This window comes from Pelobates fuscus, chromosome 13, assembly GCF_036172605.1.
Source record: "Pelobates fuscus isolate aPelFus1 chromosome 13, aPelFus1.pri, whole genome shotgun sequence".
Taxonomy (NCBI): domain Eukaryota; kingdom Metazoa; phylum Chordata; class Amphibia; order Anura; family Pelobatidae; genus Pelobates; species Pelobates fuscus.
Window position 1 is genome coordinate 107,647,319 of NC_086329.1, and position 17,891 is coordinate 107,665,209.

Consider the following 17,891-nt stretch of genomic DNA (forward strand, 5'->3'; position numbering starts at 1 on the left):
CGTGCATTAATGGCTACAGCAGACAATAATGTACCTGGCGGTTGCGGCAATAGATAGGAGAGAAAACTTTTACCTAATGGCAGATTTAATAAAATATCTGGGGGTTCTTATTGGGTGATTCCCCTCTCTCTGACAGTGTCTGACGGTCACAAGGAAGGGGGTGAGAGCATTGCAGTCCTATCGTGTTAAAACTGATTTTATTAACGCAAGAAACTAAAGAAACACAAATTCAAATTCCTCCCTCCCGTCTCCCCCCACCCCCGCCAGTGTCCACAGAGATAGATAAATAATGTTTCCTCTTTTTTTTTAACCGTCTCACAATCTCACACCTGCAGTAAATAAATTCTGTATTAACCTGTATCGGTATATCCTGTGATAGCGTGTGCGACCTGGGATCCTGCCCCAGAGGTGACCGCGCAGACTGTTCTAAAGTGCTTTAAACTGATAAAAGCAGGGCAGAGAGCTGGACTCGGATAAGGTTCATGTTTACATACTGCAGGGGCGCAGCACGTACCTCTCTGTGCACAGGACGATATTTGGGACACGATTGATTTTCTCTCCTTGTTTCAACAATTGTTGAACAATTTGTGATTGTCCGGGAGAAATCCTGTCTAACCAAAGCTAAGACAGATAATCAATCAGGTTTTCTCTCTGTTTTACTCTCCAGATTAGCTCTGTGATAAAGTCGTTATATAACACATAACCTGTATAAACACATATATATCAAAATATATAAATACCATTAACATAAAGACTTACAGAACAAAGTGCAAACTCTGAGGGTATTTACATCCTAAAACGTATTCATTAGAAATCTTTTAATACGAGGTGCATTCATTTTAGAGGAGTAGGTGGCCAGTTGCGGCTTAGCACGTTCCTGGCAGGCTTGCATTGTTGTGCATTTGTCCTGTGAAAAACCGATTGGAATTTTTTTTCATTTTTTGAAAATATTTTATCAAGGGCGAACCCACTAATCCAAACAGGTTATACAACACTATAGCGTTAGAAACAGATGTTTATATAGCGGATACATTTTTTTTATATATTTTGTTCAATGTAGCGCAGTTATGTTTACAATACTGAATTTTGAGAGTCAAAGAGCAGGTTAAAAAAAATAAAAAATCATTGAATCTTTTTCCATTTTCCCCCCATTATTTTTGGATTTGTGGCAGGTTACTACGAGCCTCGTGTAAATGGTAGAGTCCAACTTATTCCTCCATGTACCGATTTATCCTAAATATACACGCTATCAGAGTTATATATTAAGAGCTATTCTGTAGCAATCACTATAGAAACCAAATAAAATATTCCTACAAATTGTCCCACTACTTTCACATTTCAGCATTTAATTTATTATGTTAATTACATTTAAATGTTGATAAAACATATTTATACAATGGTTTTTATGTGCCATTTTATAATTGTATCTCCGTGTCTCCATTTACTTGTCCCCCCTTTTCCGAAATGTAGACCTCTTTCCCCAAGCCTATAGGACCTAATTTGGCAACATGTCAATGAATCAAGTGCGGCTTTCTTCACCTGACAGTCAGACTAGATCAAGGTCAGCTCCATGCATAGGGCGAGACCACTTAGCTCTCCCGTCTCTTAGCAACCAAACAAGTCCACCAGCGTTCTTCATTCACCACCCATCCTCCCAGGATTCCACCAGCTCTGGCGATGGTCCCCACACTCTGCCTGCATGTGGTCCCATTCATATGCTGGCTTGTATCACCCCCCAATTAAACAATGTCAGTGATTGCAGCATGGCCACCTGTACACAGACACTTCAATATTAATTATCTCTTAGATTTGATGCTTGTTTAATTCCTGTGCTCATTCATTCCGGTGACAATAAATTCTAAATAAAAGGTATTTTAATATACAGAAAGCCCGAGCCATGTAATAAATTAACCGCTGATTATCTGACCTTGGAAATTGCAATGGCTTAGATTCCCATCTGGATCATACCTCTGCCAAGTGAGCTACCAGGAAATGGCGTGCCGGGACAATGGAGGGCAGATGACATAGCGTTGCGAGGGATGCGGTCACTGTGGGGGCTGTGCGATTTCCAGTCTCTGACATTTAAAGTCAATGTGGAGCTGAAATACAGCTTCCACCTGTGTGGAGGTTTACGTAATGTACAGCATTTAAAACTGAAAATGCAGTGTGGCGCTAAGGATGTCATTAGAGATGGAAACGTTGATCAGAGAGATAAAATGGCAGGAAGATAGGGCGAAAGACATAACCTCCAATGGGAGAATGGCTTGTAGAAAGAAGGGCAGCTAGATGTGACTTCCTAGACAGCAACGGGATACAAGGAAGAGCTGTACACGAGGAGTTATAAAATATATGTAAGGCTTAGTGGAAGGAGCTGGAGGGTAGCTGGAGAAAAACACCAGAAACAAGGTTTAGATGGAGAATGAGCTGATACGTGGTCAGGATAGCCAAAGGTCAGGTCAGGCAGCACAGGTTCATAAATGGTAAAACAGGTTGAGGGTCTATTGGGGAAGTAGTATGCCCCCTCCATGCCATTCCTGGGCTCCTGACACACCTCCATCTTTGTTCTGCCGCCTGCCTCTTTAAGAGAGTGTCATCTCAGAGCACACCTAGGAAGGCTGTGCCCCACTGTGACTACGCCCACCCACAATGCCACACTGAGGTAGCCCTTCCCAGTCAGTTCGCGGACCACATGGAAGCAGGCTTTTCACCATTTCACAGCACTGAACAGGTTGGGGCAAATCACTTCAGAGATGCCAGGCTGGCATCTCCTCGAGGAGAGCAGGAGACATAGTTGGTATGGGCAGGTAGCTATGATGTCACAGAAAGGAGATATGAGGAAGAGATGCACCCATGGAGAGACGGGCCATATTTAACATAGCATAGATATAACATAACCTTTTGCCAGATAACTTGACAGCAGGAGAGAGGGGGACAGGAAGATGTGACATCAGAAAGAAAGTTAAGAAGTACTATTAGCGGGGCAGTAAATAAACTCTGCTTGAGAAAGTCTCCATGAACCCATTTCTCTAGGTCTCCACCAATCTTCTTTACAGACAGTCAACCCCCAGTCACTTACCTTTCTGAGTCTCTCCCCAATCTTGTTTCCGACGGTTTCTCTCCTCATTTCCCATAACTCTCTCCGTCTGCCTCTTTGCTCTTGTAATCCACTGTTTCCCCCTCACTACTGCACCCACTTCTCACTCATTCTTTCTTCAAACCTCTTCTCCCGCATCATTCTGCATTTCCATAAACCTCACCCTCTACCATTATCTCTTCACCGTCTATCTCTTCAGGCTCTTCCTCCTTGTGTCTCCTCTTTCCTACGCTATTTTATTACTGTTTTTAGTCTCTCATCATGCATGTATCTAATTTAATTCAATATCTCCTGTTTCTCTGTTTCCCTCTGTCTCACTTGTTTTTCTCTTATGCGAGAGTGGACTGGGAGGTGCTAAATGGGAGAGTTAACAATAAAAGTGGGGAAGGGGAACCCTACCTTTAATAGTCCTAAGGGGAAACAGGAACAGAGAGCGGGAGACAGAAAAGTTATATAAGTGTGTATGTATATCAACATACAAATAACAATAATATCAATATCCAGCTAGGTAATACAGCTTTTGCTTATCCTCTATTCAGGTCTAAGCCTAAACTGTGCGTGTTCCCAGCGAACGGATAATAAAATCAGGTATGACCCGAGGTAAAAAGTAGGGTCTAGGACTAAGGAGGAGTTAATTCCCCCAAAAGAAAAATGACATTGCAGCCCCAGAACCAAAAAACCTCTTAGAGTTGTTCTGTCCCTACTACCTCGACACGGTATATTAACCACAGATGCCTACCTCAACCTCTCTTCCTTCCTGAACTAAAAATAAAATATACCATAGCTAATTCAGTGCATAAGTGCTACCAAGTAGTGAGGAAAAGAAATAGCTTGACGCGCGTTTCGGCATGTTAGCATGCCATCGTCAGGAGAAATGTCTGTGAACTGGTCCCTGTATCGACCAATATTGGCAATCAACCATTAAGTGTTATTTGCTGTGTGAAGGGGATGTGTAAACCCTACCTTCCTGTGATCGGCATATTTCCATGTTGCTGATTGGTGTCATCCTCTGAGGGGAGGTGTTGGATCAGGTAACTGTCAATCCTAAAAACACCCCCTCTCTACTCATTTGGCGCTAACCACGTGGGACTGATATCTTAGCGTTCGTATGTGTATGACGATCGAGAGGTGTGGCTAGTGCGCCCTTACTGTGCTCATTGGGTTCTGCCCACATGGGCGAGGATGTTAACGTGCATCTGTGTATGACGAGAAGGAGTTGTAGCTTTCTCACTTCATCTCCACGATGTCTGGTTAATAATTCCGTCCACTCCCACTTGGACAACCCAGATTGGTTGTGCATCCGACGGCTTAGCCTTCCGTCCCTGTTACAACCTAACAGTATTCTTTCCGATAAGGGCAGAGGAAAAGACAAATCAATAAAGAAAAATACTGAGTCTCTGCTTACTTATCATTGATGTTACAGAATAATTTATTCAGAAGGATACTCCACTCAGATCTAAAGTCTGCGAAGTCCACCATATGTTGGTTGTTCACTGTGTGATTCTTGTTGATAGATTGTTTCAAAAGAAAGCCGATTACAATAAATGTACACCCAATCCTATAGTAAGGAAAAAAGGGGGTGGGGGGATATAATATATTCCCAATATCCTGCCATAAATTATACATTATTACAAAATTAGGATAGATTGGGAACCTGGATTTTTTTCCCCAAATATTAGAATGCCATTATACCCAAGTGGCATCAGTCACAGGGATAAGTCCTTAGGTCTGTGTCAAACTCCCATTATTACTAAGATGGCATCAATGACACTACTAATCTCTATTCCTCTCTATACTGTATGTGATTATGTAAAGGGACAGGTGCATATGGTAGCTAGTCTGACCTTATGGTCAGTACATCTAATGAGACAATAATGGTCAGACCTATACATCTGATCAGGGTTACCAGTGAAAAAGGAAAACAAAAGTTTATTGTGAAACAATATTTACAGCATTAATGAAATAATATTTACAACTATTAACAATTCCTGCTGTCCATAGAAGGACCAGCGTAGGAGTATCCCTTCTTTTCCCTTACATCTAATGCAGAGAGTAGTTAGGGGTATAGATAGGCAGCGAAAGAAAAACCTTAATTCAGTCCCCGTGGGGAAAGGTTCTTCAATTTATAAATCCAGTAAGACTTCCGCTGTCTCAGCTTTTTATCCCAATCTCCTCTTCGTTGGGTTTGTGGGATGTGTTCTATTGCCATAAATCTAAGTTTCTTTGAGGAGTTTACCTGATGTATTTTAAGATGGCGTGAGATGGGGGGTTTCCAAAGGTCTTCTTACGGAATTAACATGCTCCCTAATCCTACGTTTTAAGGATCTAAAGGTTTTTCCCACATATTTTATTCCACAAGAGCAGGTGAGTAAATAGATAACTCCCTCCGTCCGACAATTAAAGAAAGAATGAACCAGGAATGTTTCTTCACTGTTAGTATCAGTGAACTGTTTGGAGTTTTTCTCAGTTTCTCCCGTTTCTTTTTTCTCAGTTTCTCCTATATTTCCTGATCTTGTATGATGCAGACAGCGCTCCATACTCCATTAGTTATCATTAAATGTTACCTATCTTTAGTGCATACGAAGGGTGCATCAGCCCTGGTGGTCCAGTGTAGGGGAGGTTTTCAACGAATGCGTTATTTGTGTTTAAACTCGTTGCACTGGTATTTTAATTAAACTTGGCAAATTTAAATGTATATGGTCATCCACCTAGGAACTTCAGCTTGGGTCATCCTCCTTGGGACATCAACTTGGGTTATCGAGCTTGGGACATCAACTTGGGTTATGGAGTTTGGGGAATCAACTTGGGTTATCGAGCTTGGGACATCAACTTGGGTTATCGAGCTTGGGAAATCAACTTGGGTTATCGAGCTTGGGACATCAACTTGGGTTATGGAGTTTGGGGAATCAACTTGGGTTATCGAGCTTGGGACATCAACTTGGGTTATCGAGTTTGGGGAATCAACTTGGGTTATCAAGTTTGGGGAATCAATTTGGGTAATGGGGCTTGGGGAATCAACTTGGTTTGTAGAGTTTGGGGAATCAGCTTGGGTTATCGAGCTTGGGACATCAACTTGGGTTATCGAGCTTGGGACATCAACTTGGGTTATCGAGCTTGGGACATCAACTTGGGTTATCAAGTTTGGGAAATCAACTTGGGTTATCGAGCTTGGGACATCAACTTGGGTTATCGAGCTTGGGACATCAACTTGGGTTATCAAGTTTGGGAAATCAACTTGGGTTATCGAGTTTGGGGAGTCAACTTGGGTTATCGAGCTTGGGTAATCAGCTTGGTTTATCGAGCTTTGGCAATCAGCTTGGGACACACCTCTGACATAAAAAACGTAACCAACCCCGGTGTAGATGTCAGAGCTTGACAAATAAACAAATATAACTATAGCAAAATGGCTCTTTTTCTTACACTGCCTAAATATTACCAAACTGCAACAGGTTGCTTATCGAATAGGCAACTTGGAAAAGTATATCCTCTTAAAAACTATAACTAATTAGCAAAGATTTGATTGATATCACTAGGGAAATATTCCTGACGACTTTAACCTAGAATTTTGATCATTTAAGAACGTAGTGCTGTCTCTAGGAGATTGGAAGGTACAGTTTGGGAATTAGAAAGCGCAACACAAAAAAATTGTGGATGAAATAAATAGTCTGCTAATAATTACTTTCTATTGGTAGAGAGAAATGTTGGGTCGGGGTGATTGAATATACTTTTAGCGTGCTCTGTTACATTCCCTAACTAACAATATCTGTGCGACTGTGTGTGTGATTTGCCAGCATGGTTGCAGAGTAGTGGATTGTGGAGGACTTACCTTTGCGAGTTTTAATAAGAGTAGCTTGATTGAAAATCTCTACCAAATCATGTTGCCATTATTTATGACAAACAAATCTATTTAACTTGCATTAAGGATTCATTATTCATCAGTGGACCATCTGCAATGATTTACCCACCTTTCTAAACCAATATTTGCTATCTGATAACCATTGAAAAGAAATTGCACACATTGAACGATTTACAGCATAACTTGTTCAATTATTTGTCAAAACCTTTGGAACTTTTTCAAGAGTTCCATTGGACCCTCCCGGGAGACCCGCAATTCAATCATTCAATAATTTACTTTGGTGCAGGAGCATAGAGTCTATGGCTATTTATCGCACTGATTGACAGAATTCTAGAATGCTAGGCATCCACTATTTTTTCCCTTTTCTCTTACCAGACCACCCCGCATAATCTTTACCAAAGAGACATTTGTATTGAGCAGATACTGTTTTTAATAATTAGCCAGTTCAACCTGATAAAAACAAACAGACAAAATAAACAAGAATTCGCTGCTGGTTTTCCCCCCCCCCCAAAAAAATAATCCACAATTCACACCGAGAAAATATCTTACAAACATACTTAGAAGAGAAAAGAGTAAAGGAATGAAGAATATACATTTCATGAAAAAGCAGGCAGTTCATACATATCAAATGCCCATTCTTTTCTCTTATAAATAGTCTATTGTTGGCCAGCCTTAAGAGAAATTTAGTGGCCACAGCTGATTCAGTGCTTTGTGTTGCAAAAGTCAGTGCCAGCCAATCATTAACATTAAATAGCCAACAGGAGTATGAACTTATAAATAGTCTTTCTCTGTCCTTTTTTTCTTGACGTTTTACGCACGTGACCCATTCTATGAATTCCGTTACAATGGAAGTCTTGGAAAATGTAGTAAATGACAGGTGGTGTGCACAGTTTCTCTGTAGGAACATTTGCTGACATTGGTAGGAAAATCACCTTTGGTGCTTAGTTCGGTAAAGTTTGCTTGATTTGCACAGATGCGTAAACACACAATGACCTCCCACTGGCAAAAACAAAGCAAACGGCATTCATTCAATGGTTATTGATGAGTTTAATTGACTGTTCATATTTTATATTTTGTTGATGTGCAGAGGAGAGAGTGGACCCACCAGTCTTAAGTTACTTGGCCAGTGAACTTCAAGAGTTGGGTACGAAAATATAATTTGGTAGGAATACCTTCAACTTTCTCTGAGAGTAACATTCGTTTTGAGTGCTCTAGTATGATTGAGGACAACTCCTCAACATGTGTATGAGTTGGCTTCCATTTGATATGTTTTTGTTACCTCTGAGAATTAGCTTTCTGAGAAAGCTTCTCCTGATCTTGAAGTCAGGAGATGTAAATGGCAGAGTCAGCCCCATCACTGCATAGGCATGTATGGCCAATTAAAACTGGACCCGGACAGTAGCATATCTCGGATTAATGTCTCAATGGGTGTCTTGCCAACTAGACGAACAAAAAAGAGCTGCTCTATAACAGGCGCAGAGACAATGCGCAAGGAAGGAAGCCGGAGCAAAAGTCTCCCGAATCGGGTGGGCTGATTAGGGTACTGATTTCTTACGTACTCCTCTAGAGCACACTGAGATTTTTCCTGAATACTTTCCACGTGGCCAATGTCAGACAATCCCACCGCATCTAGAAGACAAGAAAATAAGAGTTAGCATCGTCGGGTTAAACAATACGAATGGTTAACGGAGGAGTAGACTTCATAAACAAAATTATGGATATAAAAAAAAATCTACTTTTGTAGAAATGTATCAATGGTTTCATAGCTTTGCATATTTCATATTTCAATTTAAACAGAATTGAATAGAAGATAACAAAACTAGTATTGCCAGATCCTTCAAGTTTTCTTGGACACGCCTAGCTGTATATAAAATGTACTGCCCTTTAGTATGTGGCATTAAAATGCTGGAGGGGAATCCTGATGCCTCCATCGTGCAGGAAAGCACCCTTCACATACTGTCCATGTCGCATACGACCATAAAAACATGGTGGGTTAGCAGCTCTAACCAAGCCCGATTCCTAGCTCATGGTGGTCAATATAGGATAGGCAGTGATTTTATCAATAAGCAGGATTGATTGCTCTGGGTTTGATACTGTATTCCTGAACTGATGGGGGCATCCAGTTTTTTTGTTTGCTTACCCTCTCATGTGATTGGCCTACACCCTCTCACACCCACATTGCTGTAATTCCACTCATTTCTGATATTTTTCTCCGAAATCTCACCTCACCCTTAACCCAATGCCTGACCTGAACTCACGATTAAGTTATAACAGTGGGAAAAACATCCGAATAAAATGACAGATCCATTTTCATTTGATTTTTTTTAAAAGTAAAATTAGTACAAATGTTTCCTTGACCTCCTTTTGAGAAGAGGGCAGCCAAATTTTTGACAAAAAGCTAAAGGTATAAAGAGTGCAATAAATCCCTACACAATGTAACTCCTGACAGAAAATAGATAGGTGTTGTAGCTCACTTCTGGGTCAAATGCCCAGACATAAGAAAAGGAGCTAATATATTACAGGATGCCTGTGGGGTCCAAACTTGCAAACTTGTCTAGTTTTTTCCAAACACTGTATATGTATATATATTTGTGTGTAAAGCGGTGCTGTAACGTTTTCTACATATGTCGGGTTGGCAATGTCCAGTTTGACAGTATAAATCAGTCCGTCTAGGATTGCTAAACCCACCATGTTTATAGTGCAGGATTCCTGATTAACCACTTAATATTCGAACTCTACATACTACACGTCAGCACTTTTTATGCCCTGTCCATCAGTTTGCATAAGTGAAATGTTCCCTGTAAACTATCTGCTGACCCTGTTTAGCGTGGCAAAGGGGGGGGGGGGGGGGGGGTGGGGGGAGTAAGGAGCAACTGGCACTCTTAGAAAAAGGGAGAAAATCTCTAAATAAAGACTATAACATTCTACGTTTTACTTGCTTGCTCCTTTATCTCGGAGACAAATGAAAGACGGGCCTCGTCCCATAATGAATAATATGATACCTTGGGCGGTATGTTGTAATACTCGTTACTGATCAGTACACAATGCTCTCGCTGCCAAGTCTTGGAATAACAGCATATTGTTTGTAGGGAAAGAATGTGTGACGCGTGCAATGCTACGAAATCCTATACAGTAAGTGCGCGTGCAGAATATTTATATAATTATTAGGTCGAGCAGGTGCCTGACTGTACTCCCCATTAAGCTCATTCTATGACGCCTGCTCTCTGTCACACTATCCCAGCTGGCGCGTTAACAAGCCATAGTGGGCCATAACAATCTGAGTTAGCTGATTGATGTGTTCCAGGCTCACGGACACGCACTGGGCAACTCACTGAACTCCCCACTGGACTGAGCCGGCACTGACACTCACTGAACTCCCCACTGGACTGAGCTGGCACTCACTGAACTCCCCACTGGACTGAGCCGGCACTGACACTCACTGAACTCCCGACTGGACTGAGCCGACACTCACTGAACTCCCCACTGGACTGAGACGGCACTTACACTCACTGAACTCCCCACTGGACTGAGCCGACACTCACTGAACTCCCCACTGGACTGAGATGGCACTGACACTCACTGAACTCCCCACTGGACTGAGCCGACACTCACTGAATTCCCCACTGGACTGAGCCGGCACTGACACTCACTGAATTCCCCACTGGACTGAGCCAGCACTCACTGAACTCCCCACTGGACTGAGCCGGCACTCACTGCACTCCCCACTGGACTGAGCCGGCACTGACACTCACTGAACTCCCCACTGGACTGAGCCGGCACTCACTGAACTCTCCACTGGACTGAGCCGGCACTGACACTCACTGAACTCCCCACTGGACTGAGCTGGAACTGAATTGCAGGATGGTGTCTAATTAGAGCTAATTGGGAAAGCTATAGTCACAGCTTGTCTGTTTCAGGCTCAACCTTGCAGTTGTTTTTTTCGATTCCCTGTAATTCGGCATTTAGTGAATTAATCACACAGAGTTTATTCTAAATGTTTGAATTGTCGGAAATTCAAATTATAGGCTGAAATACGCAAACTGGAAAAAATCTACAACATAACTGGATTTAGTTCAGATATTGTGGCCTAAAACTTGAAATGTGCTTGGAATCAATGTATTGATCCAGCTGTTACAATAGGCTGACTATTCCTGAGACTCCCCCAATGGACAGTGTCAGACCAGGCAACGGACAGTGTCAGACCAGGCAACAGACAGTGTCAGACCAGGGACAGTGTCAGACCAGGCAACGGACAGTGTCAGACCAGGCAATGGGGTAGGGACAGTGTCAGACCAGGCAAAAGACAGTGTCAGACCAGGGACAGTGTCAGACCAGGCAACGGACAGTGTCAGACCAGGGACAGTGTCAGACCAGGCAACGGACAGTGTCAGACCAGGGACAGTGTCAGACCAGGCAACGGACAGTGTCAGACCAGGCAACGGACAGTGTCAGACCAGGCAATGGACAGTGTCAGACCAGGCAATGGACAGTGTCATACCAGGCAACAGACAGTGTCAGACCAGGCAATGGGGCAGGGACAGTGTCAGACCAGGCAACGGACAGTGTCAGACCAGGCAACGGACGGTGTCAGACCAGGCAACGGACAGTGTCAGACCAGGCAACGGACGGTGTCAGACCAGGCAACGGACAGTCAATGGACGGTATCAGACCAGGCAACGGACAGTCAATGGACGGTGTCAGACCAGACAACAGACAGTGTCAGATCAGGCAACGGACAGTCAATGGACGGTATCAGACCAGGCAACGGACAGTCAATGGACGGTTTCAGACCAGGCAGCGGACAGTGTCAGACCAGGCAACAAACAGTCAATGGACAGTGTCAGACCAGTCAATGGACGGTGTCAGACCAGGCAACGGATGGAGATTTTAGAAATTAAAATTAAAGGCCTAATCACTAAATAGTGATAGGATGGAAGTGGACTGAGTTGATTTGGACAAATTATCAATATTCTCTATTCTCTGTGATCGCTCTGAATTAATCCATTGTGTTTTTATGTATTTAATTTTTTTAGTTTTTTTTGCCTATTTTTTAATAATTTGCTCTTAAAGAATCCCATTTAAAAAGCAAATCTAAGGAAGGATAAAACATAAAAACAAAGAAATCAAACCAATGATTAATTATTCTCTCAAAGGCCCCCCTCCAATACACAAATAGATTAGTAAACAAAGAACAATACACATGAAGTTATTGAATTGGTGAGTTGGCATTTTATTCAAATATTACTGTATTTTTATGTTTAAACAATGCATTTACTTTGCGTTTGATATAATATTTTATCACTTTATGTATCTGGTGGGTCCCTTTATTAGATGACACTCTGTTCAGTATGGATAATCTTAGCAGCACGTAGAGGTTAGGAATCTAATTTCTAAATTGAATTGAATGATTAATTTAGCAAAATTAGGCCATCGTGGTGTGCTGGAAGCATTCTCCCAATTAAGCTACCGTATTTTGCCCAACACGGTTATTCCGGGCAACTTTCTCCAATTTAATTTTTATTTTGAAGCAGTTCCCAGTTTAATAAATAAAGCCCTTCGTTTTAGACGAGTGAAAGCAGGCGGAATATTTATTCCTTTACAGAACATCCAAACTAATACGTGCCTTGATATAAAGGGATTAATTCACTTAAAGTGTTACTGCAGGCGCCATAACCACTGCAAACTGCTGTACAGCCATTGGTAGGGGTTATGATGCTAGGAGTACTTTGACCCTCTTTCCCGGTAATGGGGCAAACCGACCTGGGTCGAGCTGGGTGTCGAGGGTCCTCTGGTACTGGGTGTCATACCATGCCAATCCTGCCACTCACTTTTTGGAGAGAGAGCATCCGCTCAGCACTCTCAGCCAATGATTGATATTGTGTACATAGTAATATTCACGCAGAATTGACATAAGCCGCCCCGGAAGTCTCATTCCAATTCATGGTGAAACGCTGCGCACACGCAGACTCCAGGCACCATGACCACTTCAAATCACTGAAGAAGTGATGGTGCTTTAATTAACCCTTTAAGCCTCAATTGTAATGAACTGAAATTCACATTTCAAAACCGAGGTTAAAATATCTACTCTAGAAAAATGTGTCTCGCTCGGCTATAGACCTTCGTGAATGCACCACGGTGTACGAAAACATATCTGTATTGTTTTCACATAATGTCTATTTTTATTGGAGATTTTAAAGACTCTGCTTTGGGTTAATCATTTAACTGGAAATTTATAGAACATTGAGACAGAATTGCAAATTTCGGGCCGAAATAAATAGATTGTAAAACATTCTCTGACTCAGCTCTTGTGGCCTACGATTTGCTAACGTCCTAGAATTCCCAGTAAGGCTAGAACTCGTGTGTAAACCGATGCCGTCATAGAATTCTTACACCATTCATTAGTAAAGGCCGTTGTGGCACAGCAGTTCTGATGAATTGCTTGGCAAGGAAGGGGTTAAGGTTGAAGGTACTCTGCTGTCAGCAGGGTTAATGGAAAGTACTTGGTGCTGGGGTGTGCTCGGAATACCAATTCTCGGTGCCTGCAGGAGGGGAGCAGGTGGGTAGGCCCAGCTAAGCAGGGACACCCAGAAATGAATGTCAGCTGTGAGCATTCTGCACTCCGAAGGTCAAACAGACAAGAATGCTTTTGTACGGCTGCCTGACATTATATATCTGACCTGTGAGGCCCTCTTTTTGGACGATGGTCTCTGGTGAACAATAAATCAATCCAGATGATTGTTACTGCTGAGGTTCAACATCAAACCTTAACCCTACGAGTACCAGAGCTCGTCTCGCTCAGGCAGATTGTGTAAAACAGAACCAAGGTTTACGCAAGGTTTGAAAATGCGACACTTCAATTAACGTGAACATGAAAAGTGGGGATATATATGTGGTCTGAGTGCTGCCCTGGATTTATAGAAAAAATTTGCAAAATATTCTGAATATCAGCTAAAAACTTTTTCTCTAAATTTGTAAACACAATTTTGCAGACTTTCATTCAAAGTATAGGACATTTTCCAAGATATCAGTGGTATCCACTCTAAATGTAAGTTCAGGGGACCCCGGTGTCTTTTTACTGATTTATAACCCTTATCCAGCTGATTATTCGGAGAGACACGGGAATGACTTATTATTTAATTTAGAGTTTCTCATTACTTTATGCGCAGTTCCTGAGCTAGCTGACACCCGTTTCAATCCATTTCTCATTGGGATTTATTTAGAGACTTATAAGGATATAGTCACCATTCAGAACATATGGCATTTATTCACTAAACAGTGAATTAAAGTGATATGTTAACCAAGTACAGGCTAAAACAGCCAACCCGTGAGTACCGGTATGTTTGTAAAACTTTCTAGGTTATAAATCTCGTTATAAATCGTGCAATTTTGTTTTCAGCTCATTACAATTCACTGTTTAGTCAATAAACTCCATTATATATATATTAATGTATACTCTGCAATGTATTACTGCAGACATTTCTGAGCTGCTATAAGTAAGCAGGATTACCTACGTGCCGGGGTATTATTCAGCCCAATATTTTATTTATATACCTGTAATCTTATGATTTTGATAGTAAAATGGTACATGCAGTACTGTAGGTGGCCATCGGAGGTATACTGGCTGTCAGACTAATTTAAATGAATACTGTAAGCTTAAGGGGATGCTATAGGCACCAAAACAATGTTATTTTAATGAAGCAGTTTTGGTGTATAGATCATGCCTCTGCAGTTTCACTGCTCAATTATCTGCTATTTAGGGGTTAAATCATTTTGTTTCTGTTTATGCAGCCCTGGCCACACCTCCCCTGACTGTAACTCACACAGCCTGCATGGAAACAAAATGGGTTCATATTAATCAGATGATAACTTACTTTAGAAGTTTTTTATTTCCTGCTCTGTAAATTGAACTTTCATTCTAAACAGAAGGCTCCAGGCAGAGAATTGAGCAGTGATCTATACACTAAACCTGCTTCATCAAGCCAAAGTTGTTTTGATGAAGCAATTACAACTTTAAAAACAAAACGTCATAATACTTTCATGTAATCCAGTCCTCCTCCTGTGAGATCATCAGAATCACAAGTCTTAAGGAGGAAGCCACTAGAGGTGCGTTCTCTGGCAAATGCAAACATTGCTGATTCTCGGAAAAGGCAATTATTAACTTTGTTCAAAAAAAGAGACCGCTCTTATGCACCAAAACAACTACATTATAATGTAATGAGTTAGGTGCTTAGAGTTTCCCTGTAATGAATTTGAATGTCACACATACCATTACCATTGCCACATTATGTGTGCAAGTTTATCAGTGATATGGACTCCTGCCAGGTGAACATGGAAGAGGAGACAGGAATATGGACCTGCCGAAGGGAAAGAGGCTCGGCTAAGTGTATCTACTTTCCACCTCTAACTGGAGTCAACTTGTCACCTTAAAGAATCATTGCAAAAACTGTAAAGATTCTACAAGTGACTGTGCCACTTTAAGACTACGGCCTCAAATTAATATTTTGGATAAACTTTTAAAATGATTTAGTTTTATGAAAAATATTTTAATACTTTTTGACAATGTTATATTTTTGGGAAATTTTTATATTTGAAAAAAATAATTGTAAAAGTCTAAAAAATATGAAACCATTGGAAAAACATATCCAACAATATTATATCAAGGCCTATACTGTATAAAATGTTCTAGTCCCCATTAATATAATATTAATACAGAATTGTACACAGAGCTTGTTATCTCCACTAAAAGTGTTTTATCAATTTAGCAGCTCATTAAACCCAAATTAATGGTACTCGTTTCAATGACCTCGGAAGGGAGTAGATTGAATAGGCTCCACTATTGGTACATTAACCAACTGAACCATTTCACCACGCTCTTGCAATATATCACCCCTGATTAACTGGTCAATTTAGAATCCCTGATAGCATTGACCACCCCGCCAAATCATTCCACCTGATCACAAACACGGTGTTACTCTGGGGAGATAAAGCAACTTTGATTTCAATGGTTACTTAAGGTTGTGGAAGCACAGATAGGAATCCTTGGGAATATAAGTTGATTTGAATAAAATGCCCAGTGTGTGCCTTTTCAGGAGGCAAATCTGAATGTGTTTTTGGAGGGTGTGAGCTGTTTTTTAATGGATTTCCAAATAGATTGTTGTTTGCATTAAAGGATCACTATAGGGTCAGGAACACAAACATGTATTCCTGACCCTATAGTGTTAACACCATTTTGTAGCCCCCTGGTCCCCTCATGCCACCATAAATATAGCATCATCTTACTGTATTCAAGCCAGAAGCTGTAGATCTGCATGCTGTTTGCCTCAAAAACATCATCAGAAGTGGTAGCCTGATCCAATCACAATGCTTCCCCATAGGATTGGCTGATTCTGACAAAGAGGCAGATCAGGGGCAGAGCCAGCATGATTCAAACACAGCCCTGGCCAATCAGCATCTCCTCATAGAGATGAATTGAATCAATGAATCTCTATGAGGAAAGTTCAGTGTCTGCATGCAGAGGGAGGAGATACTGAATGTTTGGATGCATTTTAGGCAGCCATGACCCAGGAAGGATCTCTAACAGCCATCTAAGGAGTGGCCAGTGAAGTTATCACTAGGCTGTAATGTAAACACTGCATTTTCTCTGAAAAGACCGTGTTTACAGCAAAAAGCCTGAAGGTAATGATTCTACTCACCAGAACAAATTCAATAAGCCGTAGTTGTTCTGGTGACTATAGTGTCCCTTTAAGCAGTAGCACACGTTACAATGTAAGACCCGCCAAGTTATGACGCAGTGTTGTGTTTTGTTTGGCTACATTACTTAATGAATATTTTTTTGGTCATTATTTCAAGTTCTATCCCACTGTACACTGGGAGCCACATCAGAAGATTACATTATTTACCCAGAAAGCTAATTGGTGATTGTAGACTGGTGTCTTGGTTCCTTGGCTGTTGTTAGGCGTTTGTCTACTTAGCCTTAAGGGAAATGAGCCTGTAAACTGCAAGGTGACATCCTTACAACAAAGATTTGTAATATCTTAAAGTCGATAATCCCTTGATGGTGAAAAACTAATTTAATGAAAACATCAACAAGTCACAGGAGCCACTAAAGTGTTGGATTACCCTGAAGCTATTTTCCTAAAGTGTTTGTGTGAAAAGGATTAAAACGCAGATAACCACATCTGCGTTTCTGGGGCCATATGTATCATTAGTACCAGAGCTTTGGAAAGAGATGCTTGGTCTAGAATTCATAAAATCCATTCAAGGTGTTTGTGTTGACCTTATGATACAGAAGACATGACTATTATTTGATTAAATAATGTTACTCACCAGGTGTAAACAATGCAATGGCTTTCAAACAGGAATACTCAGCAGAGTCAACATGAAGTGCCTTCAGTTTTTCCACCTGTTCTTGAAACACCCTTATATGGTCCATGAAGGCCACCACACGGTCAGCAGACATGGGCGAGGCATGAAGACCAGCAGCTGCTAGAAGAGGAGCTACGTGAAGGGGCATGGAGCACTGTGCGGCATTCAGAACAAAGAGCTCACTCCATGTCATGCGGAGCAGAGAGACTTGATCCGAGAGCTGGAAGTCAGGAAAAAAGGGGATATTTTTGGCCCACTCAATAGCACTGAAAAGCAGTCGGGCAGCTAGCTCACAGATGTTCTCGATGCCCATGATGTTATTAGGCTGCAGACACTGTGCTCCATAGCGAGACGTTGGGTAAGGCTCCGCTCGTAGAAGTAAGGAGATGAATCCCGTTAGATAGGAGTGTCCATTATAGGGATCAACATTGTTGAGCGCATATTGGCCAGGGCTAGTTTGTGGATGAGACATTCGACCTCGCTGGACTGCTGTGGAGAGAAGACAAAAGTGTGGATCACTATTCAGGTTCAGAAAAATAGAGGGACATTGCCAATCAAGGACTTAAATGGATATGT

At 41.5% G+C, this 17,891-nt stretch overlaps 1 protein-coding gene across 3 annotated transcripts in view; it reads right to left on the reverse strand.

Moving 5' to 3' along the window:
* Positions 1–7,208: 7,208 nt before the first annotated feature.
* The window catches only part of LOC134582492 (nuclear receptor subfamily 2 group F member 5-like), a 31,020-nt gene continuing 20,337 nt past the window's right edge, over positions 7,209–17,891 (reverse strand). For 2 of the 3 annotated variants that reach the window (XM_063439129.1, XM_063439130.1), the window contains exons 3-4: positions 17,277–17,804; positions 7,210–8,579 (exon numbers count right to left, since the gene is read on the reverse strand). In XM_063439129.1, coding sequence (XP_063295199.1) covers positions 8,305–8,579; positions 17,277–17,804 — 803 coding nt within the window. In that variant the 3' untranslated portion in view covers positions 7,210–8,304. Of the gene's footprint in view, positions 8,580–17,276; positions 17,805–17,891 lie in introns of all 3 variants that reach the window. The other variant, XM_063439131.1, reaches the window with a different exon arrangement.